The 23,484-nt window shown below is 41.4% G+C and overlaps 1 protein-coding gene across 1 annotated transcript in view; it reads right to left on the reverse strand.

The window, feature by feature from the left end:
• The window catches only part of PKP2 (plakophilin 2), a 43,130-nt gene extending 20,136 nt beyond the window's left edge, over positions 1–22,994 (reverse strand). The window contains exons 1-5 of the mRNA XM_058804937.1: positions 22,784–22,994; positions 15,633–15,745; positions 11,840–12,534; positions 6,209–6,347; positions 3,463–3,670 (exon numbers count right to left, since the gene is read on the reverse strand). Of these exons, the coding sequence (XP_058660920.1) occupies positions 3,463–3,670; positions 6,209–6,347; positions 11,840–12,534; positions 15,633–15,745; positions 22,784–22,991 (1,363 nt within the window). The 5' untranslated portion in view covers positions 22,992–22,994. The remainder of the gene's footprint in view (positions 1–3,462; positions 3,671–6,208; positions 6,348–11,839; positions 12,535–15,632; positions 15,746–22,783) is intronic.
• Between the last annotated feature and the right edge of the window lie 490 nt (positions 22,995–23,484).

The following is a 23,484-nucleotide window of genomic DNA, read 5'->3' on the forward strand; positions in this document are numbered from 1 at the left end:
CTGCTCCAAGTTTCACAGACCTCCTCCTCCACACACTGGCAGAGTATTAGTGAACGTTCCTTTCATCGGCTCACAACAAGAACAACAACAAAAAAATGTTTCTTTTGTATCTCCTTACACTTTGAATTTAATTTCAGTTATTGTGAGCAACAGTAAAATCAAAACAAAAGCCAGCCAGAAGCAATCCATTCCTTCTTCTGGGATCAGCTCTTCAGCCTCTGAATCAGGGGATGAAAGGAAGAATGTGCTTTTCTGAAGGATAGGTAAGGCTTACAGGAAAACAGACAAGCAGTCCAAAGGGCATTGCTAAATGAAGCAAGTTAAGACAGAAGGGCACAAATGCAAGGAATGGCACAAGGACAGAATACACTTTGAAAAAGAAAAATATACATTTGGAATTACAGGTAGATACTTAGAATTGTCAGAAGAGAATCTGAGATACTGCTCTCACTATAAATTTTCCAACAAGAACCCTACCTTTACCCACAGGCACTGTTCCCTGGGCTCAGATGGATTCTCTCAGTGGGTGTGGATGAATTTGTGCACATTAGGAATTGTCTTTAGGAGTGGATTGTTTCCTTGCACCTATGCTATTTTCTTAGGAGCACAGTTTTCCCTTAGATGGTTATTTGGAAAAATGGGTGGGTCTGGTTTTAGATTTACATTTCTTTTAATGACAGTTCTGCTCATGCTGTAATCTTCCCCGCAGGAAAAATTTTCTTTCATTTCTTATATTTATGCTGCATGATAACAGGATCAGGAGGTTAGCTGCTCCCTGGAGGCTCATCTGGCTTACCTTTAAAAGCTAAAATATTTTGGTTCTTTCATGCCACAGCCATTTTATTTTCTGTTCCTCAGTATGCTCTCCAAATACTACAAAACTCCAATCCTGTCTTAGGTCCCAGAAATGAAATGAAAATTTTGGAGGAACCTCACTCCTTTCCCAAGAGTTTTTTAAGTAGCCTGTGTGCCAAAGAAAGGACAGAGCCTCTGCTGACTTTAAGAGTATCAATGCTTTTGTGAAGCTCCCAAATTTAGTCAAATTCATTTATCTCCACACACTTGGGCTGCTCTCAGTCTTTTTTCAGCACAGTACAAGGCACAGTGGCTCACTCTGTGTTCCTAAGCCTGGGTCCTGAAGAAAATCCAGGCCATCAAAGTATTCCTTGAGAACACATGATAAAATATGGATTAATGTTAGGCAAGTGCTTGTCTGCCTTAACACTGATGGTCCTCATAAACCAGTGACCTTTAAAGATAAGCTTCTAAGGCTGAGATTTACTTATCTCAAGTCCACCAGGACTGTACTTCTGACAGGTAATGAAGTACAGTATCAGAAAACTGCCATCTCAGAGTTTTAATTTCCTTTTCTCCTAAAACTTCCTTATTTCATATATATATATATATATATATATATGTGTGTGTGTGTATATATATATATATATACACCCATACATATATATAAAATATATAAAATATGTATATATTATATATATCTATATATATTTATATACACATTATACATTTATATATTTGTATACATTTAAATATAAATATAATATATTTATATATTATATAAAATTATACATATTCATTATATATTATTTATTATTATATATAAATATATATGAAAAATATATATTTTCCTACTTTTGTCAGGTGGAGTGCTTTAGTACCAAGCTTTCCCCACAGCAGTAGAAACCAAAAACTTCCCTCTACTGAGCTTAGACATCTTTATAATCTATTGCATGCTTTCAATCCTTGGCCAGGAGTTTTTCACTACAGTTCAATGAGGTATTATCAGGTACCAAGATGGTTTTATAAATCTTTTATGGTCAAAGGCATTTAGGTGAATAGGATGCCATACATTTGGAAGTCCCTAATTTATATTCAGAGCAGGATGAGGAAAGACAAATGAACTTCTGGTGCTGACTGGTGTAAGACCAAATCTTTCAGAGAGATTGCATGCATAGATATGATATTCTACCAATCCTGTATGAAGTCAAAGGCAATGCAAGAGGTGAAATTATTTATCCAGTCCGCCCTTTGCTCTTGCAGGCTCCTTGCAGCTTCCTAGGGAGCTGGAAGAACTGTTCAAGTGATGGCAAAAAGTATGTCCTGGTGGTATTTTCATTAAGGTACCCAGTGCATTTCCTCCTGGCTGCACATTTGGTCTCAAACAAAGCAAGAAACACTTCTCTCTTGGTGTATTTTTAAAGTTGTCCTTTGCAACTGATAGGCATGAAAGCACATCATAATATTTTGTTTTACACAAACTACATCATCCTGCTTGGCATAAATATTTTTTGGTGTCCTCTTTGTTTTGTGAGTAAATATGCACGTTCAGTCACAACAATAATTGCTGAAAGATGTTCCTTTATCCGTTTCCACACTGGTGAAGGGGAAGACAGTAATATTCAGAATAGAATAGAATAGAATAGAACTCAAAACACATGTGAGTTATCATGCACATTTAACATTTTTGTCAGAAATTATGAAACTGCTAGCAAGGAAAGAGAATTGGCTTTCTGGCCACTCTGCCACCACTTTCACTGCTTCCCTCACTGGTCTGTGACAGCACTGAGAGTTAAGGCACTGTACAGTAAATTACTACGTGACCCAGTTCTGCAACTGATGAGTGTGAAAAACTTCAAAACATTTTAACATTGCAGAGCTGCAGCTAAAAAAACTGCTGCAGAACTGAGCTAAAAAAGAGCCAACAATACAAAGCTTTGTTCTCAAGCTTAGGGAGCAGAGTATTTCAAATACTTTAAAGAATGCAGAATTACAGAAAGTCTCAACATGTCTTTGCTTCAGGACAGGGCTGTTGGGCAATTTCAGTATCTTTTCACGCACTGCTCTCTTAATAGATTTTGTTCCTGGTGTCTTTAAAGCTCACTTGAAATAAATCCCCATTCATTTATTCATGTTTTCCATTTATAAAATATAAGCCCGCTCTTCCTTTGCATGTTAATTAGAAAGAATGTGGGTCACAAGCAGTGGAATTCCAAGAGGCACACTGGGGACTGCAGGGATGAAGCAGGAATCTGGGGCAGGGGGTTTGTGGGGAACAGAACAAGCACTTTCTGTCCAGGGCAACTGGGTGTTCAACTTCCAGTGGGTGCTGACTGCACAGAGTCAAAAAATTAAAGTTGAGCTGCTGTGTAAGTAGCAGGTATTAATTATGGTCCCCAGCACCCCTGGAATATCAAGGATTTAAAGCGTCCTGCAAGCATGCTCAATCTCTGAAGAAGCTTTAAGAGGGGAAATTGCAGTTCCCAATCTCTTGTTGCTGACTGAAAGACTGGTCTTGAGTAATGACCTTGGAATTTCACCCGGCGGGAATTGCTCAGAGCAGGTGACAAAGTTTTTGTGTTTAGTCACTAAACAATCGTGTACCTCTCCCTGAGAGCTTCTGCACTGCTTAAAGCACTTCACGCTCGGCTGCGGAGCAAACACTACCTGTGATTTGCTTCTTGGTCTCTATGTCCCGGGTGTGCCGGAGCAGGCGGAGCAGCAGCGGGATCCCTCTCTGCTCTGACACTTCCAGCTTGTTGTCATTGTCCTCAAACACCAGGTTCCTCAGAGCACCACAGGCTGCCCGCTGAATGTCCTCATTCTGAACCTCAAGGAGCTGCAAAAGCTTGGGGATACCACCGAGTGAGAAAACCTGACAGGAAAACAGAGCAGAGAATGCTCAGATGCTGTAAATGACAAACTCCCCTTTCCCCTTGCCCCAGCAAACGTTTAAATAGTCATAGAGACTCCTTTCCTTTGCTCCTATTTGAGAGACTTGGTCATTAATCATTTGGACATGGCTATTGACCTCTGGGCTTTTGTGTGACTAATACTTGAAATCCACAACTAGGAGAGGCAACATGTTTTCATAATTAATATCAGAGAGTGATGCTAAATCTCTTCCCACTTATGCCACAGATTTGTACCCTCTGACAAGACATTTAATCACTCTGCTCTTTGGCTTCCATGTTGGTGAAATGAATATTTGAGATTTAATTCTGGAACATTTATAAACAGGTTGTTCTTTTTTTTTTTTTTTCCTCAGCAATCAGCCTGATGAGAAGACAGTGCTCTTCCCAATGCACGGATTGAAAGTGTATTAAAAACCAATACATTATACTTAATACTTCTTAGCTATGGCACACAGAGGAAGAATAGTAAAAGTAAGCATGAAAATGTAGAGCATTAGGCATTGTTAGCCAGCTATCTACTGAAAGACTACTTTTCAGTATTTAAGTCTTCAGAAAACGAGCTTTTGGCCCCAGATAAATGAAGGACTTAAAGGATGTTATTTTACAGTAGCTGTATGGAAAAAAATAGTTTATTGTGGAGAATGAAGAATCCCATACAAACTGTGATATGACACAAGCAAGCCTGAGCTGACTCAGGAATGAATTTACTATGGAAAGTTCCTTACATTAATGTACCATTGCCAACAGTCTCCTCCAGCATCTCAAAATGCCATATGGTTTTGTGGACAAACTCACCCTTGTGCAGAACCAACAGCACATGAAAGGCTCAGAAATCTGATACAAGTGTCCTAAACAGTCCAGAGTTTAACCATAAAAAGAATTCAATACAACCAGCAGGTGCTGGCAACACGAAGAAACGGAATGCAACAAAGCCTTTTGTCCTTCGTGGAGCAAACTACACAGCCTGGCAGCCTCTCCTCTGATCCACCTGTACAAAAGGCAGAGTTTCTTTGTCCTGCTCTGCTGAGCTGATTCCCCCTGCAATCCCTCAGCAATCACCCAAATGCCAGCAGAGTGGGATACAGGAATATCTGTGGTGCACAGACCAGGCTGAAGGCACACCAACCTGTTTCACTGCAGTGGATCAGCCCTTTTGACACCAATACTGTAGTTGTTTGGTTCCTCTAAATGTTTCTGCAGAGTTTCTGTCAATAATTTTAAGGCATTTATAGCTGTTGTAAAGGGAGTGCTATTTCAGCCTAATTTGCTGAGAATTTACAGCTATTGACTGGTCCTTCTAAATTTTCATTAGTAGACAAAATTCACTAAAATACTGAGAAGTTCACAGAAACAGAAAAACCACTAGACCCACAAACTCTCAAATATCAGGGAGCAATAGACAAAGAATGCAGGCTGAAGGGCTAAAGAGGGGACACAAGACCATGACAATGTGAACAAATCTGATGGGCACCAAACAGAAAAGCTCATTACAGGATAGACAGGAAAATGTAAGGCAGCTTCAGGCTGACTGCTCCAATCTGGACACTAGTCAGCCTCTGTTTTTCTGGGAAGCTGCCTGAGAGAAGTCTGTGTAGTAATCCACTTTCAAACATTCAGTTCTGAAGCTCTACCCTCAGTTTGAAGTTAAGGTTGACACCTGTACTGTTATTTTCTCCCAAAACTGACTCTGATGTATCCTAAAGCAGGTTAAAAGGACAGAGACACATTTGGCTGTCACTGAACTGAACTGCACTGCATGCCCATAATTATGGAAGTAAGGCTGGGATTACTGAGCATATTACAAACCAAAGCAGGTGTTAAAATGAACAATCACCTTACACTTTATTGTACAGAACTGTTCAGCAGGAGAGACATATTTGCGTTCACTAGTGACATTTAAAGAAAAGGAAGAGAGAATATTTGTAATAGACCCTTAAAAAAAACTTCTAAGAGACTTAACCAGTTTCTTGTAAGAGAAAATTTCAAATCTTGAAAATTTGGTAAATCTAAACAATGTAGTAGTGCATGTGCACAGTTCCAGTGAGCCCTTCACATTTTTGCTAATCCAAGTACTTTTTTTACACATTTGTGCAGTCCTAGCAAACCCTGATGCTTGGATAAGTTTGCACTGTGCTCAGAATTTTGTTTTTTGGGATATTTCTGCATGCAAGTCAAAAAAAAGGAGACAGGAGCAACTATATTGACAAAATTCAGACTCCATGATTTTTAAAGGCTGAAAGAATTTGTTTGTTTGGCAGAAAAAGGGCAAACTGAGTGGGTATACAAGTGGATTCAAAAGAACTGCAGCAAAACACACCAATGCATTTTAGAGAAAATATCTACCATCCGTATCCTATATGGTTACTCAGACTGCCTTCTTTCTTTTCATGTTGGCACATAGTGCCATAAAGTATAGAACAGAATAGAATAAAGTACAGAATAGTATAGAATCTTATTTTCTCTGCCTGATTGTAACTGGCAAAAGAATAGTGACTTACTTTTCTCCTGGCATCTGCTTTTTGGAAGCACTCATGCTGAATGAAAGTCACTGCAGCGAGGATCCGGGGGATGGTCTGGGTATTTTCACTCTTCAGAATGCTCACTGCACGTTCCAGGGTCATCTCCACTTCTGGGCTCCTTCAAAGTACAGACAGAGAGATCTAGTGAAGAAAGACTGCAGAAAAATTACCAGTCTGGTAAAACTAGGATTTTTGTGTTTTTCATGTAACTCTAGCTTTCCTTAGAATTTTTTTTTTCCTTTCCAGTAGCAGAAAAGATCATAATGCCTTTCAGAGGTACTGACATTCAGGGGGAAGAGAAAGCCATAAATAGAAGTGTGGTTCTGGAGAAAGCAGGTCATGCTTTAGGTTATATATCAAAATGGAAATATCAGTAGATGTTTCTATCAGTGTTTCCAACCAGTGGATGAATGAAGAATGTGAAAGGGAGGATGAAGAAGTGGAAGAGGATCAAAAGAAGGCCATAACCATGCCAGAGTCACTATTACTGGCTGTGAAGATACTTTGATGTTTTCCTCAATAGTGAGAGGATTGATTCTTTATATTTGTCCTTATGCCTTTTATCAGTGTCTTAGCTCCCAGACTACACCTATGCAGGATTCAGAACCTCATTTTTTCAAAAAAGGAAGTTGTTCTTGTTTGAAATAGATGGGCAAAGCTATTTTTCAGGTGAGAAAAATAAGAATACCACTCATTAAACTGAGTATGTAGAGAGCCAATGTAGAGAATATCAAAAATATGTGCCACAACTTCCCTTCCAACTTCCAACATGTTTGCTTAAATGATTGATTGTGTTAGACTACCATATAAAAAAATGCAAAGAGAGGTCACCAAACACATTTTTTTTCCCAGTAAATGGAACATAAAACAATTAATGGCACAATCAGGTGCATTAGCTCTGGGACAGGTGGTTATGCTCCCCAGACTTTTTATTTACTTTTGGTTTCAAATATGCTGCATGCAGATAAAAAAAAAAACTGGGGAGAGAAAAGTTGAGAAGAATGTGAGCATTCTTTTATTTTGTTTTCAATCCAGAGCATTTTGTAGTAGCAGCTGTGCCACCAGCCAGAAAGGGATGAGAGGGCAGTCTGTGACCCACAGCAAAACAAGCAGTAATTGGCAATAACTCCCCGCTGCAGAGCTACCAGAATCAGAATGGTTTACTTCATAATCATCTCAGTAAATAAATCTGCAGTTAGACATTTTAACTCAATTGCCTTTTACATTAAAATTAGCACCTGGGAAGTAGATTAACTGAAGTTGAAACTTTATTTTTTTTTCTTTAAACTAAGCAGAAATATTAAATAATAATTAAAAATGCTCAGAAAAGTGGAATATGGAAAATTAGCCAGATGATATTCCTTCTTTTTACTCTGCAGTGGAACTGAAAAACAGGCTTTTCAACCTTTGGTTTTAGTTATGTGTCTTAAATCAGCAAAGGTTTTGAGAGCATGTTATAACCCTGCCCCTGTGACCATGTCTACCTGTTGGACACAGCAATAATTTGGGAGTTTTGTGACCAAATTCAGTCACCTTCTATGAGCAGCAGACATCTCTGATGTACTGAATTGTGGCATTTCAGTGACCAGCAGCTGAAGAGGAATGGAACCATGGGCTTCCCAAGGTCAAGGATGAGCTTATCCCTCAGGCCACACCAGAGAATTTATGTGGGACCTCAACATCAGGATGCCAGGGGTGTTCTAGGGGAGTAAAAACCTGAGATGGACACATGGACAGGCAGACAGTGCATTTCTAGGTGCTGGGTGTAGCTCTGCCCTGAGACTGACAGCAGCTCTGTGGCATTTACATTCTCTGAAAAATCCCTTTGCCCAGGATTTTTCTCCTGGGAAGCTGAGAAGCCTCAGAGAAAAATGAAAACAATAATTATCTCATTTGCTTCTCCTCTGTTGTGCTCATGTGGAATGTGTTTGGAGATTGTTTACCACAGGTGATTGTTTCATTGGATTCTGCTGTGAGTTGTTTTCACTCTTTGGCCAATCAGGGCCAAGCTGTGTCAGGACTCTGGAGAGAGTCACGAGTTTTCATTAGTATCTTTTGATAATTTAGTAATGTATTAGATACTTACTAAAATGCTCAAAGGATACTAATGAAAACTGTATTCTTCTGTATTTTTTAGTATAGTATAGTATTCTTTAATATAATGTAGCATCACAAAATAACAAATTAGTCTTATGAGAACTTGGAGTCAGATGCATCATTCTTCCCTGCCATGGGTGCCTGCAAACACAGTGCAGCTCCCCAGTCACAGTTACCCCTCCATGCAGCAGGCAGAGGATTTCTCTCCTGTTGTGCACTTCCATACTTGGATTGCTCTCCACTGGATAAAAGTAACATTCCCTAACGTTTTATCTGGCAGCAATGAGGGATGCAATACCATCTCTGACCCTCAGTGGCATTCATAAAACTGCAGCACCCTAACTCCTGTCAAAACAGAATTTGATGCAAAGATTCTGTTCCCACCCTCAAAGTATTTACAGGCAAACTTAATTAGCTCTGTGGCAGAGTGACACACGAAGAGACACCAAACAAATGGTCAGCCAGGCAGAGGTTGTTCAACAGAACAGTGATTTGACAGATTCTGATTTCAGCTTAATTGCCAAAGTATACCAGTTTTGAGACAAATACATTTTGTGTCAGTTTCAGCACATTTAGACGTCAAATTCTGCAAGCAGCCATTTCTCAGACAGCTTCAGGTTGAGCTTCTCTCTTTCCTAAGCTCTTAATCATGAGGATACTCTTAACTGATTCACTTCACCAGAAGATACAGAGATAGCATCTCTGTACTTTGATTTTTCTACTTCACTTTCATAGCATGAGCTAATTCTTTTACAGGAAGTTTGAAAATGCATTTGTGATACGTTTCAAATATTGTACACAATATTTGAAACGTATAACACTTTACCTACACAACTATTTTGCATTCTCTGAATTCACTTGGAAAGACTTAAATTGTGGCCTGCATTAAAAAAAGTACAGGTTTCTGGAAAAGTTAAATGACTCCAGAAACAAGCTTATCTTTTTTCTCCTATTTACATTATTAAGGGAGCAACAAGTAAGGTAGCAATATGTCAGATAAATGCAACCTTCAAATAAGAGAATGAGAAATAACAAGAAAACTGAGAGTGTCAACAAATTCCTTGAACTGAGAGAACTTCTGGCAAATGCTGAACCTAAAGACTGTCCCTTACGGAATTATGCCATCACAAAGATTTCCAGCAGATCACAAATCTTCTATCTGAGTTGACATGGTCACATTAAAGCCACTTGCACAATGACTCAAGACTGATTTTTACATCTGAAGGTATTAAAATATTTTGGTTGATGCTCGTACAGACAGACAACCAGACTCCAATGTCTGCACCTGCAAAAGAAAAGCCAAAATTGCTCCTACATGTAATTCAAGATAAAAATTGTTGGTTGTGGCTCAGAAATGCATTCTAGAATGTGCCAAAAGTGAAGCAGATTATTAAATCAATGGGATTAGTGTTTGTAAATGGTTTTACTGAAAAACAAAGTCCTCCCTACTGAAAAACAAAGCCAGGTACCTATTTTCAGTATTACTACTCCACAATCTTTAGCTGTTGTGAGCTCTCAGCCACTTTTTTTGGAATTACTAGCAGCAAAGTCTGAATACTTATAAGTCAACATAATTAATGTCAGATCTCCTAAGTCCTGCATCACCCAGAGGTGAAAATTTATGTTGAGAACAGAAGTGAACAAAATATGTTTGTAAATATAATCATAACACAAAACATTTACTTGACAACAAAAAATACCTGATCTGCACATGGCAGTGATATCAGGTGATGCCTTTTCTCACAAAGAAAGAAACTCAGAAAAAGAAGAAAGATAGGTCTTCAGAAAAATGAACTTAACAGCTACACAGTTATGGGGAAAAAGCCATGTCTTAATAATGCTGTTGTAAATTACATTAACTTAGCAGAAATTTTAGGATCCCTATTTGAATTCTGAAACAACAGCAAAAACCAGAATAAACATGCAACCTTCTCCTGTATACCAAGTGGCTTGTTCTGTCCACTGAAATGTAACAGCTCTGGAAACATTCAAAATTATTTTAAAATTAGAAGATATTCACTCCTGAGAGGAAATTCAGAAATAATACAATTTCTCTTTTGAAAATGGAAGAGATTTTAAACATTCTGAAATCTCTGGAAAGGAATTTTTGGTGGGGGAAGTAATTTTGGGAAAAAGCCCAAACAACCCTTCCAGAATTTTAAACGATTTTCATGAAGTCTGGGGCAGATTTGGGACTTTTTGTCATGGAGCTAACAGAGTTTCAAATTAGGATAACTCCCTCAGAGCATGCAGGATCTCATGGTGGTGGGAAGCTCTGGGGTCTTGTGATTCAGAGCAGTTTGTATTTGTTCTAGGGAGGGATGGTGCTACAGAAAAACTTCTGCCTGTGTTTTACTTGAAGTTTATAAAAACTAAGAGGTGTCCTTGAAACCATGGAGGATTTTTAACTGGAAATTGTCAATCTGCCAAAAGCTGTCCCACTGCTACTTTTCTGACCTGTTCCCGTGAGAACCAGTGCTGATATCGTATGGGCTCTTGTGAGCACAACATTTGCCAATATGATTTTGTGTATTACTCAGTGACTGTTTCATGTCTCCTGATAAAGTTTATAAAAACTAAGAGGTGTCCTTGAAACCATGGAGGATTTTCACTGGAAATTGTCAATTGCCAAAATATCAAACTGGTTCTTTTCTGACCTGTTCCCATGAGAACCGGTACTGATATCGTATCGGCTCTTGTGAGCACAACATTTGCCAATACAATTTTGTGTATTGTAACTTAGGCTGTAAATTACTCAGTGACTGTTTCACATTCCTGATAAAGTTTGTAAAAACTAAGAGGTGTCCTTGAAACCATGGAGGATTTTTAACTGGAAATTGTCAATTGCCAAAATGTCCCACTGGTACTTTTCTGACCTGTTTCTATGAGAACAGTGCTGATATTGTATGGGTTCTTGTGAGCACATTTGCCAATTGTGTATTGTGATTTAGGCAGTAAATTGCTCAGTGCTGTTTCACGTCTCCTGATAAAGTTAACTCTTGGCAAAAGGGTGTTCCAAACTTCAGCAGGAGGTGTACACCTCAGACTGTACATACACTTTTTTCTCCTCTTTCCTCCGTTGCACTGGATGTGACTTTTTAAAAGCCAGCGTACTTTCTGCCTCCTCTGCACGGATATTTCATGAACCAAAGGCTATCAGTTGACTTTCTAACGAGCATGTTCTTGTCAGCTGTGAGAGCCCAGAGCCAAAGCAGGTCCTTTACTATAGTAGGAGTCCTAGTAAATATCTGTGTTGTGTAAGTGGCTGTGCCCCAATCCTAGTTGTTCTAAATGGGCTACAGCTCCGAAGTCCTTAATTGGGCAGCAGCTGTGGCTCATGAAGGCAACTAGGATAAAAGGCTTTCCAGTCAGGGAGAGCCTGGAAGGAGCCCTGACTAAGAAGCAGCAACAAGCAGAGGAAGAAGTCTGTGCTGTGAGGAGCTGCCAATGAGAAATATCACCGAGAAGGTACAGGACTTTAGAAATACGATTGCAACACTTTACTGTGCTTACCCCAGCTGAGATCCATTGAGGGTTGCTTGCTCGCTCTGCAGGAACCCATTCCTCCCCGCTGCGGCCACGGCAGCTGTCACTGGCATCCTCTTCCCATCCGTTTCTGCGGTCACACTGCCAATGGAAGCTGGCTGGGAAACCTCCCTCCTGCTCTGGGTGTTTCTGAAGGCGGTTTGGTAGAAGCTGGACCTCACAGAGTGCCGGTTCTGCGACAAGCGGGACGCGGCCGGGGACCGCACTTGTCCCACGGCGCTCTCCGAGGCCAGGTAGTTCTCCTTCTCCAGGAGGTTGCTCATGCTGCGGCTGTTGCCAGGCTGGTGGTGCAGAGGGACAGCGGGGCTGGGGTAGGCACCGTCCAGGAGAGCATCACTGGCAGCCCCCAGGCGGGAGTGCCTCCTGAAGGAGCGGCCCCTGTGCACGGAGTCGCGGAGGCTGTACCCCACGATCTCGGAGCGCGCGTAGCGCGGCGGCACGGTCCCGCTGCACCTCAGGACGTCTCCTCCGTGCCTCAGGGACAGCCCAGCTGAGATCCCTCCATCGTAGAGATAATCCTTGGGTATGTAGGCCAACCTGTCCGGGTTTCGCTGGGGTGAAACCTCCAGTCTCTTCAGAGGCTGCCTGTGAGCTCTCTCCTCCATCGTCCTGTAGGCAATCCTCGTCCCCCAGCCGTTGGTGTAAGAGGATGGGGAGCCAACCTGCTCCAGGGAGCACCAAACAACAGGAGCCACAGTAAGGTCACAGAACTTAGGATTAGCAGCAGAGAAACCAAACCAAGACAAACCAAACCAAGACAAACCGAATCAAACAAAGTAAACGCAAAAATTCTACGGTCTGATCTTAGAATCACAAAAAAATACGTCAACGTTGCCAAAATCATGCACCAGTGGCGCTTGTTGGTACCTCCCTCATGGAGGCAGGAAGAAGCACAGTCTAAACATCAGGAGGCAAAGGCTAAGCATCCTGTCTTTTGTCATGAAATTAAAACAGCTGCATAGGTCAATTAAGGCAGGTAATGAACAGTTTGATTATTGATGGAGATTCTTCTGGTGAAACTCCAAAATCAGCTACTAAAGCTAAATTAGGATTAGCAGCAGAGAAACCAAACCAAGACAAACAAAACCAAAGGAAAGGCAAAAATTCTACAGTCTGCTCTCACAATCAGAAAAAAAATACGTCAACATTGCCAAAATTGTGCATCCAATGGGATTCTGCCACACTTCTTGGTACCTCCCTCATGAAGGCAGGATGAAGTACAGTCTAAAGATCAGGAGACAAAGGCTAAGCATCCTGTCTTTTGTCATCAACTCAAACCAGTTGCATAGGTCAATTAAGGCAGATAATGAACAGTTTGATTATTAATGGAGATTCTTCTGGTGAAACTCCTTGGGCCAACATCTGCTACTAAAACTAAATTAGTATTAGCAGCAGAGAAACCAAACCAAGAGAAACCAAACCAAACAAAGGAAAGGCAAAAATTCTATGGTCTGCTCTCAGAATCACAAAAAACCCCCCGCGAATGTTGCCAAAATTGTGCATCAAATGGGATTCTGCCACACTTCTTTGTATCTCAGTTATGAAGGGCAGGAAGAAGTACAGTCTAAACATCAGGAGGCAAAGGCTAAGCATCCTGTCTTTTGACATCAACTCAAACCAGTCGCGTAATTAAGCCAGGTAATGAACAGTTTGATTATTAATGGAGATTCTTCTGTTGAAATTCCTCAGGGATTAGCACCAACATCTGCTACTAAAGCTAAGTTCAAGTCTGTTTAATAGACAGAAGAAAATTAATCAATCAGATATAAAAAAAATATACTAAAATATTTTGATATTGGCAATAACCTTATTAATATAAAGTTATTTAGCACTTGTGTTCATTTGTGGTAGGATCTAGAAAAAGATGGTTCCTTCTCTGTTTGTTTAGCCTCTTAAAAATTAAGGAGACTGTATAACATTCCAAGAAAATTAAAATGACCATTTCACCATCTCAACAACTTCTCTAATTCTACAGTTGCAATTTTAGATTATTTTTTCTTCCTATACCTGATGGGGAGAGACTGTATTAGATCATAATCTGGCTTTACAATTTTCTCTTTTCTAAACCAAACAAATCCACTGCAGTCAACCTTTCTTTGTAGAATATATCTTCAAGATTCTTACTTTTAGGTACCGTTTGAAGCCTCAATTCTTACACTGTTTTCTTGCATACTCCATTCAAAACCATCTGGAACTAAATCAACTTGAGACACTATCTGACCTTGAAATACAGGAGTCATGGACCAATTTTTTAAAAAATCAGTAAGCATAGGGGCATACAACCATAAAAGAAAGCTCCATATCTCCACATTGTGTTACAGTTTAGAAATATTACAGGCATTTTTTAAGGTAAACTGAGAAGTTTACACAAGCTTTTAACTGAAGAAACAGTGCTTAGCAGACAGATGCCAGACTGAATTCCCTTTATTTCACTGTTGAGGAGATCCTGAGGGTGACAGATGACTCATGAAAGGAGTAAAGGTTATAGAAACTAGCAGGCTCAGGCAAAGATCATTGGATATATCTGTTTATTCTACAAAAGTTATGCAAGGATATCTTTATCTGTTGTTTGGGGACAATTAACATTTTTTGTGAAGTACTAGACCTTGTGGCTTTTCCCAGCTTTTACACTTTTTTCTCTTTTCTCCCCAGCCCCTGCCTGGTAAACTGTATTATTTTTTTGTGATTCCTATGTCACCTCCAGCTTTCCTCTTGTTGCTGTCTTCTGGAAGGAATGAATTCAGGTCAAATATTAGGGACTGCAGGACAGGTGAGAATAGAGGATGGGAGGACAGAGAATGAAATGTGTTTAGGTAAATGATTCTGCCCCTCCCTGTACAGAGCCAAAGCTGCTTCACTGCCTGGTCAAAAGCTGGGCTATTGCTTTTAATGACAAAACACCATTCTTGAGTAGTCTAAAATTAGGAAATAATTGCCCCCTTCATACACAGTTATTTACCAAATAAATGTTTCTGTTCTCAAGCCAAAATGCTTTCAGTTTACTGAACTGATTGTGCAGGAGCATTGCTATCGAGCTGTGGCAATTTCCCACTCGCTCCTTCAAATAGGTCCAAAACCAATTATGAGCTGTGTCAAAAACCCTGCAGAAAACCAATTATTTATCTCAGCATTCAGGCCATGACCCCAAAAAAAGCTGGTCAAAATAAAAAGATAATTTATGATTACATGGTTTGGAAACACCATTATGTTGCCAGGACTGTGCTGCTGGAATTCTTATAACGATAACACAGGTTACAACAGGAGTATTGAAAATTATAAGGAACCACTCTACATTGTGAAAAATAAAGTATTTGTGAAACTAAAGCAATCTGTTTTCCTTTGGTTTTGGATGCTGAATTCTGTTTGCCTGGTCACCCTGAGGTGCAGATGTGCTGACTGAGCTGCTGTCTTGTGACAGGGATGAAGATCTGTCTTGTCACAGCCTTTGCCTCCATGGAGTCTAAATATGATTTTTCATTTTCTACCCTGATGCCAATCCTCACAAACCCAACAGGACTGCAAACAGCCCATCTTTAGGATTGGCTTGAATTTGGCTACTGAAGTCATTGGAAGGAAGGGAGAACATGAAGAGATTTCATTGTAAAACCCTCATTTTATAAAAATCAGGCTTTAAGAAGAAAACAAACAAGCAAACAAACCTCGTAACACCATCTAAATGCTATTTATTTGTGGCAACAAAGTGAATAAACTATGTGTGTGATACTATTTTTATTTCTACTCATTGTCTTCCTTTCCTCACCTGGTTTGCCTGGTAATATGAGAAGCTGTAGGGAGACCTTGGTGCAGAATCATTCTCAGTGATGCCCATGTTGTAGACACGCTCTGGTACACTGGATGCACGGTGCAGGCTGCCTGGAAACAAAAACTGATATTAGCAAGATCTTACCAAAACATGGCATTCTTATAAAGGATGATACATAATACTGGTATAATACTGGTATATACTGTATAATACTGGTGGCAGTCAGCACTGACATTTTTGTAAGCTGAAAATTGAACAGGGAAATGATGGAGGGATATTTGCATTTTCCCAAGGATACAAGCCATTTTTTTTTCAGTTCCCTGCGTACTTTGCTTAAGAGTTTTTTTTAGCTTTTAGGAGTCCAGTGACTCCTGCAGCTGTGAAAAATGTTTCAACAAAGCAAGCTGATACTTTAAACATCCCAGATAACAAACTGATTAAGAGCTGAAAAACAGCATCACTGAACTAAGAACACTTATTTTTCACTGTAACCACTTTGAATGTACATGCAAATATAAAAATGCACGGTTTACCATGGCTGACTGTGTACACAAGAGATGAAAATATTGCAGCTGTAGACTGGAGCTGAGAAACACAGGTTGATGTCTGTATTTGTTACTGTGCATGCTAGAGATGCAGATTTCACCATGTACAGCTGTACACAAACTGCACACACTGAGAACAGGCTCTTTATTTCACAGCTGTCTGCCTCAGCTGCTGCTGTTTCCTCTCCCTCAGGTGCCAATTTAATGGCAGAGTATTGGAGCAAATAATGCCTCACTGATCTCAGTGCTCCACCAAAGAGTCTGTGAACAAACTCTACAGCTCATGGTGCTGTAAAGTTGGCTTGTCCAGTGGCACTTCAAATCTGCACCTGAAAGCTTCCAGTAATACCAAATATCCACATCTTCTCTGGTTATCTGCTCTCTTTTTTTCCATGACCCAGCTCTGAAAACAGAGCAGCACACTGTGGTTACTTCTTCCAGTAAAACCCCAAACAGGCCCACAAAAACTTTGAGCTGTTCCTTTTTTTCACTCCTTTCATTTTCAAGGAGGGGGTGCTTCTATTAATGAAACTTTTAAAAGCAACAGATATTAATGAAATAATTATTCATGAGATTCTCATGCTACTACAAGAATCTGCACAGAGGAATGTAATTAACACAGGTTTAAAGAGGTGAAATAGAAGTTGAAAGCAGGACCTCAAATCAGTCATAAATGGCCCTACTAGGCTGAACAGGCAACAGTGGTCAATAAAGAAGTTAACTGGCCATCAGTTTTCAAAACAGCAAATATTACCTGAGGTACTGCAGAGAAGAAATCTAAAGAACCAATTGCTGACTTGCCCAAATTTATGTATCCCATAACACAGTAAAATACAATACAATATAATGGCAGAATGTGATAATTTGAGGCCTAATTCAACCATAAATTGCAATTATTTTGCTTGTATAATCATACTTTCCAATTCTCTCATTTTGGCAGATTTAAACATGTATGAGGTGTTTGTTAGGACACATTCACAGTAACTTTGTGTCATGAGAGTGGAATGGTGCAGCTTGGTCAGACTCATGATTTGGATTGCAATAATTCCTTCCTGACATTACAAGGTTACCATAGTCCAAGGGTTACCTGAGCACATGAGAAAGAGGCAGGAGTAAATTGTTCTCTTATACTCTTATACAAAAAAATCACAGAAATGTGCACCAACATCCCAAATCTACAGATTTATATTGATGTCTCATTTGTGTCACATAATTCCCACAGAAATGTACCATTTCAGGTGCCCAGTAAGAGTCCATCTCAGCTAAGTGCTGGCTTTTTAAAGATTCACTTTCTTCACTGCTGCATATTAAAGGACTTTCATACAATGAATCATGAAATATAAATACCCATAAATTTCTGTTACTTTACAGTTTGTATTTTTTTTCCTGTTTACTGTACTTAGTGAGAAAGTATTCTCAGTTATCTACTTAAGGCACAAAAGGCCCTTTCAGCAAGCAATTTTTGCGTATTTTAGATAACTCTAAGCTTTTTTTTATTGAAAATAAAAATACAAAAAAGAGGACAAGTTAAAAATAACAAGGCTGCCCATTAACTGGCTGATAAACAACATATCTAATAGTTCCCTCTTAGAAAAACAAAATACAGTAAATCAAAAATTGTACTATGCAGTTATTTTTCAAGCAGTCCCCTTTTTTTACCCTGTGAAATTATCCATCAATAAAAATTTTTCTCTTTCAGAGATGAACACAGTACTTGTCAACCTATGGAATTTCACTTGGCAGTTGTGTCTTGATTGCTCTTATCACATCAGTAAGTTATTCTGCTGGCCTTTTACCTGTAGATTTATTAGGCAGACATGAAAGGCATGGTTTTTACTGTGTGCTGGTTAGTTGTGCCAAAAGTCAGTGTGGTAAGGGAGAAAGTGGGAACTGAAGTGCTGCGCCTTTGCAAGAATTATGAGATGCAGAATAGGTGACCTGATCAGGCTTCCCTCAGCTTATTTTCACTGTACTACAAAAACCTTACACACCCAGAGCAATGTTTTGTTCTTTGATTTTAAAAAGCCGAGAATTATTGGTTTTAAAATTTATATTATGTTCTTTTTTGCTGTTAGGACCAGTACACTCTGACTGTGGTTCTCAGTGGTTTATTTTATATTAATATTACTTATATTATTATTACTTATATTATATTATTATTACTTATTATTACTTATGTTCTATATTATTATTACTCTTAGGACTAGTACTCTCCGACTGTGGTTCTCAGTGTTTTAAGTCTCCCAAAAACTGTCTCCTCAGGAAATAAGCACAAGATTCAGTTACTCATCCACAGGGGACAAGCACTGTTTGAGAGGCCATAGGACATCACACTTGATTTCCAGCAGCCAGTCAGGAAAAAAAATGGGTTTGCTGCAGGCCCTGCATCATGTCTGTCAACCCATAAGGGTATTTTGGACAACCCAGGCACCTCAGACAGCATCAGACACCCATGTGTGGGCAATGGAGTGGAGCTGCTTATCAGCTGTCCCTCTGCTGTCAGTGTGAACTAAAACAGCCGAGGAACACCCTGGATCTGGTCAGTGGAGGAGGAAAACTGAGCCCCTCTGCTCTTCTCCAGCCTAAAATAAAAGCTCTGCAGAAGTCACCTGATACTGCAACAGTTACAAGAAAATTCTGAGTCCAGAACAAATAATTCCAGTATCAGGAGGCAGGGGCAGGCTGTGCAGATGAGAGAGCAGAAATCCCATCTGCATCCAGAGAGGCTCTTCTCAAAGTTCCCTTTGTCCCCCTGGAGGTGACAAGCCCAGCACCTCCCAAGGCCTTGGGAATTTCTCCCTGTGGCTGCAGACAGACCACCCTAATGTCATGTCTGCTTTGCTTTGCTTTCAGAAGCAGCAATGATAAGAGGCATCTCTAAGATATCTGGAAGATGAAAAATGCAATTATCTCCGCTAAGGGGCTGGGTGTCTCAAATCCCCCTTAAATCACAGACAGGGGGAACTCTCTGATGTGAGTTTTCATATTTGAATGGATACCATGAAAGCCAAATTTTGGCTTTGAACTTCTCAGTGCAGTGATCAATGTATCTGTACCTGTACACATCAGTGCAAGAGGACCTGAGGGACTGTCACACACCCTGCCCAGTGCTCACTGCCCACTCCTGCTCAGGCCACCTCCAGAGTGGCACCCTCCCATCCCTTTCTGTACTTCAGCACTCAGGATGGACTGAGATGATGACATTTAATGATGGCGTATCAAAACCATCACTGAATCCCTTCATCTCCAGATCAGAGAGCCTTCCTTTTGATGGTGCTCCTTCATCACTCTGCCAGCACGTGCCTGGTCCCAGAGGAGCTTTTCTAACATTTTGTGTTGGTTAGGACATTTACACAAGAAAAAGATTTTTTTCTGGCTCAGAAAGCAGAGGAATGTAACAACACCAACAAAAACTGAAAGTCAACACAGATATTTTTTCTACTTCCTTATCCCAGAAAGATAGAAAATTACGATGGAACAGTTAACATGCCAGCATTCTGAAAAATAGAAAGCTAAGGACAGAAAAGTGCACAGAGTCCGTAAAAGCAACTGTAACAAGAAAATACTTGGAATTCTAGAAATTATCAAATGTGAGGAATAAATAAATCTCTGATTTCCTTCATCTTATATCTGATGCTGTTTATTTGGAAATCACGTAAGATTGAATTCAGCTTTTATTTTTTTGTTTGTTTGGTTTTTTAATAAACACACTGTGTTTATAAAACTTGTTAGAAAAAGAATCAGTCCACAGACAGCAGTTCATGAGGCCATTTGGTTTTGTGTGATAGATTACTTAATTCTGCCCTCAATTTTTACAGTCAGATAAGGCATCCTGATTTACATCCTGCAAAGGATGCCTTAAAGAGCCAATCAAAATCCAAAAGGAACAAGAGCAGAGGCAGGTGGAATGAAGTTTAAAAGATTCCTAAAATGTACATGAAATAAAAACAGCATGTGCAACAAAACACCAGTCATTAAAACCTCTGATTCCAAATGCCACTTTTACTTTGATGAGGTGGAACTACCTACCATTGTACTTCCATTCCTAAATAGCATCCAGAAATTTGATATGACTGCTTTAGTTGTTCAAAACTTTTAAGTGCTGTGGTTTAATTTATAAAGGCTCAGCAGTGGGTAAACTGGTCAAGTTGCAGCTGTTGTTGAACTGCTTGAAAAGCTATTAACAATCCTTGACAACATCTTGAAAAGAGTTGAGCACATAGGTAACTTCATTCCTTTGGCAGCAAGTGGAATCCTCAAATCTGAAGATTACTGGATTTCTATTATCAGAAAGAAACATACCCTCCAAAAGGGGGGAAAGGGCATGAAACAACAAATATATGGGGGTGGGAGGAACAGAAAAAGTTCCATATAAAAGTAGTGCTGCAGGCTAAGCAGACACCTCTAATTTGAAACTCTAGGGAGAAATTATGCTGGCTGACAAACTGCTTCTTGTGGCTTCAGAGTTTCAGTAGAGTATAGTCAGAGTAGAGTCAGCAGAAAATGGGTGTGCACTGATGACACTGGGCAAGAACTGCTCCTACCACTGATTTTTCACACCCAGTGGTTATGTGCTGGCTAATTTTAGGCATGCATGTGAATACTGTGGCTCGGTATGCACTAAGTGCCTTGCTGAGCAGAGCCTGAAATACTCCTGCAGACAGCACAGTTATGTCACAGGGGAGCTCCTGCTCCCTCTAAATCTGTGTAATCCTCCATGAAACTGAAAACAATGTAAGAACCTTGATGAATGTAGCCAGAAAAAGGCTGTAATTCACAGAAAGGGGTGCTTTTGCATGTAAAAAAGGGCATATTTTTAAAAAGTTCCCAACACATCAGAATTCTAATGTTTCTGAAAGCATGGTCCATTTTTGAGGAAGTCTGTATAGAAAGCACATTGGGACATACATACAAGTTTATGTATATTTTTCAGGAAAGCCAACATGTTAAATGCAAGACTGGCTATGATTCACATTATATATATGTACAGGTATTATACATATGTATAAATTGATGGACTACATTTCAATTTTCATTATTTTTTTCTGAGTTTTACAGTGGGACTAAAATTTGTACGGCAACTTGCCCATAAAAATAAGTTTGAAAGAAGAAAAGTTCCTTTTTTTGCATGAACAAGACATGTTACAGACATGCCACTTTCCACCCCTTATCCTGAAGTTTAAAAGCTTTAGTGTCTCAGAAATGCAAGGGCATCAAATACTTGACCTTTAGAATAACAAAGCAAACCAAGATAACTATCCCCAGATACATCAGGTCTGTTAATGTACTCCAGAGAAGCCGGGATGACTTGGGGGTAAGGGGAACTCTGTTTTCATAGTGGTTTATGCATGGTTTAGAGGCATGAGCTCAGGTTCACCACACTGTAACATTAAAAAGCTACTCTTACAAAGCTTTTTGCAGGCTCTCTGCTGAGAGAAAAAGAAATTAAGCTACCCTAAAAGTGTTTAGAATGGGTATTTAAATTACAGCAGCCAAGCTAAGGACGTGCATGTTTGGGTGTGCACATTACACACCCATTACATACCCATTTATGTGATTTGTACAATTGATTCCTACAACCAGAACATGTCCATTTTTGCCATGAGCTGTTTTTTAAAATAGAGGCCAGACAAAGAACAAGAAAATATCTTTCTGCCTGTCTCTTAAGATAGATGAGTGAAGCATGGTTATAAAGACTTTTGTTCTCACAGCTTTTAGCAAATGAAAGGTGACAACTTCTTTAAGGACAATGGAGCAACAGGGCAGGTAGCCTGAGAGTCAGCCATATCTTCCCATTTAGAAACAAAATTAAAGTTCCATGGTATATAAAGTTTTGATGAACAGGACAGCAGACTAAGCCCCTGGAGCATCCTGCCTTTAAGCCCAGCAGCTGGCAGCCACCCTGCGGTGCCTGGGGCCGTGGTCGGGCTCTGCTTGGGGCACAAGGTGTGGCCGCGGGTTTCCTGATTTCCCGACGGGTTTGGCCTCCTGGCTACGAGATCTGGGAAGCGAGGGATGGTTGACGTCAGTTTGCAGCACGCATGTGAAAGAGCTGGGTAAATAATGTCTGATAGCGTTATCGTTCTGCGCTCCCCATTCATGCCTTTCCTACAGTTACTTTTCCAAACTTTTTTTTTTTTTTAAATTTCACGGCTAAACAAGGCAAAACTTTTCCTATGCTTCCCTAATTTTACTTAACAAACAAGAGCAGTGGGTAAAGCTAAAGGCATTAAAATAAGCACATGAAGGGGCTGTTGGATTAGGGGGATTTCGCACAGAATTTCAGCTCGGTTCCCGTCTCGGGCAGCGGAGAGCCTGGAGCGGCCCCGGCACACACCGAGCACGGCGGGGCTGGGAGGGGGAAACTCCTGGGTGGGAAAAGAGTGAAAGAACAGGCGACAGAGCCACGGTTTTGATTTAATGCCCGAGCAATCCGCACGCCCCAGGGCCGGGAAGCCGCGGGGCCAGCAGGGTCCCATCCCGGAGCGGTGTCCCCGGTCCCATCCCGGAGCGGTGTCCCCGGTCCCATCCCGGTGCCGTGTCCCGGGTCCCATCCCGGAGCCGTGTCCCCGGTCCCATCTCCCGTCCCGGGCGGGCACTCACCATTGTAGAGCGAGCCCCGGCTCTTCCTGGCCAGCGTCTGCTGGACCTGCCGCTGGATCCGCAGCGCCTTCTCCTCCCCGGCGCGATCTCCCGACAGCTTCAGCCGCTCCTCGGAGGGCAGCGCCAGGCTGGAGCTGTCCAGCTCGCCCAGGATCTGCTGGCCCAGCACGGTGCGGATGTAGCCCTGCTCGGGCCCTGCTCGGGCCATGGGCTCGGCTCGGTTCGGCTCGGCTCAGCTCAGCTCGGCTCCGCGGACCTGTTGCGCCTCCGCCGCTTCCCGAGCGCCGGGGCCGAGCCGCGCCCCGCCCGCCGCACAGGTGCCAGGCACGGCCCCCTGCCCGCCCCGCCCCGGCCTGACGGGACCGGCCCTGCCCTGCCCTGCTCTGCCCGTGCTGCTATTCCGCTCCCCTGCCCTGCCCTGCTCGGGCCGCGCCGCTATTCCGCTCCCCTGCCCTGCCTACAGGGGAAAAGCGTCTGGGGGGGGCTGCCCGGCACTGCCCGGCACAGCTCAGCCCAGCCCGGCACAGCCCAGCCCAGCCCAGCCCGGCCCGGCACTGCCCGGCACAGCCCAGCCCAGCCCGGCACTGCCCGGCACAGCTCAGCCCAGCCCGGCACAGCCCAGCCCAGCCCAGCCCGGCCCGGCACTGCCCGGCCCGGCACTGCCCGGCACAGCCCAGCCCAGCCCGGCACTGCCCGGCACA

Source organism: Ammospiza caudacuta, chromosome 5, assembly GCF_027887145.1.
Source record: "Ammospiza caudacuta isolate bAmmCau1 chromosome 5, bAmmCau1.pri, whole genome shotgun sequence".
NCBI classification, from domain to species: domain Eukaryota; kingdom Metazoa; phylum Chordata; class Aves; order Passeriformes; family Passerellidae; genus Ammospiza; species Ammospiza caudacuta.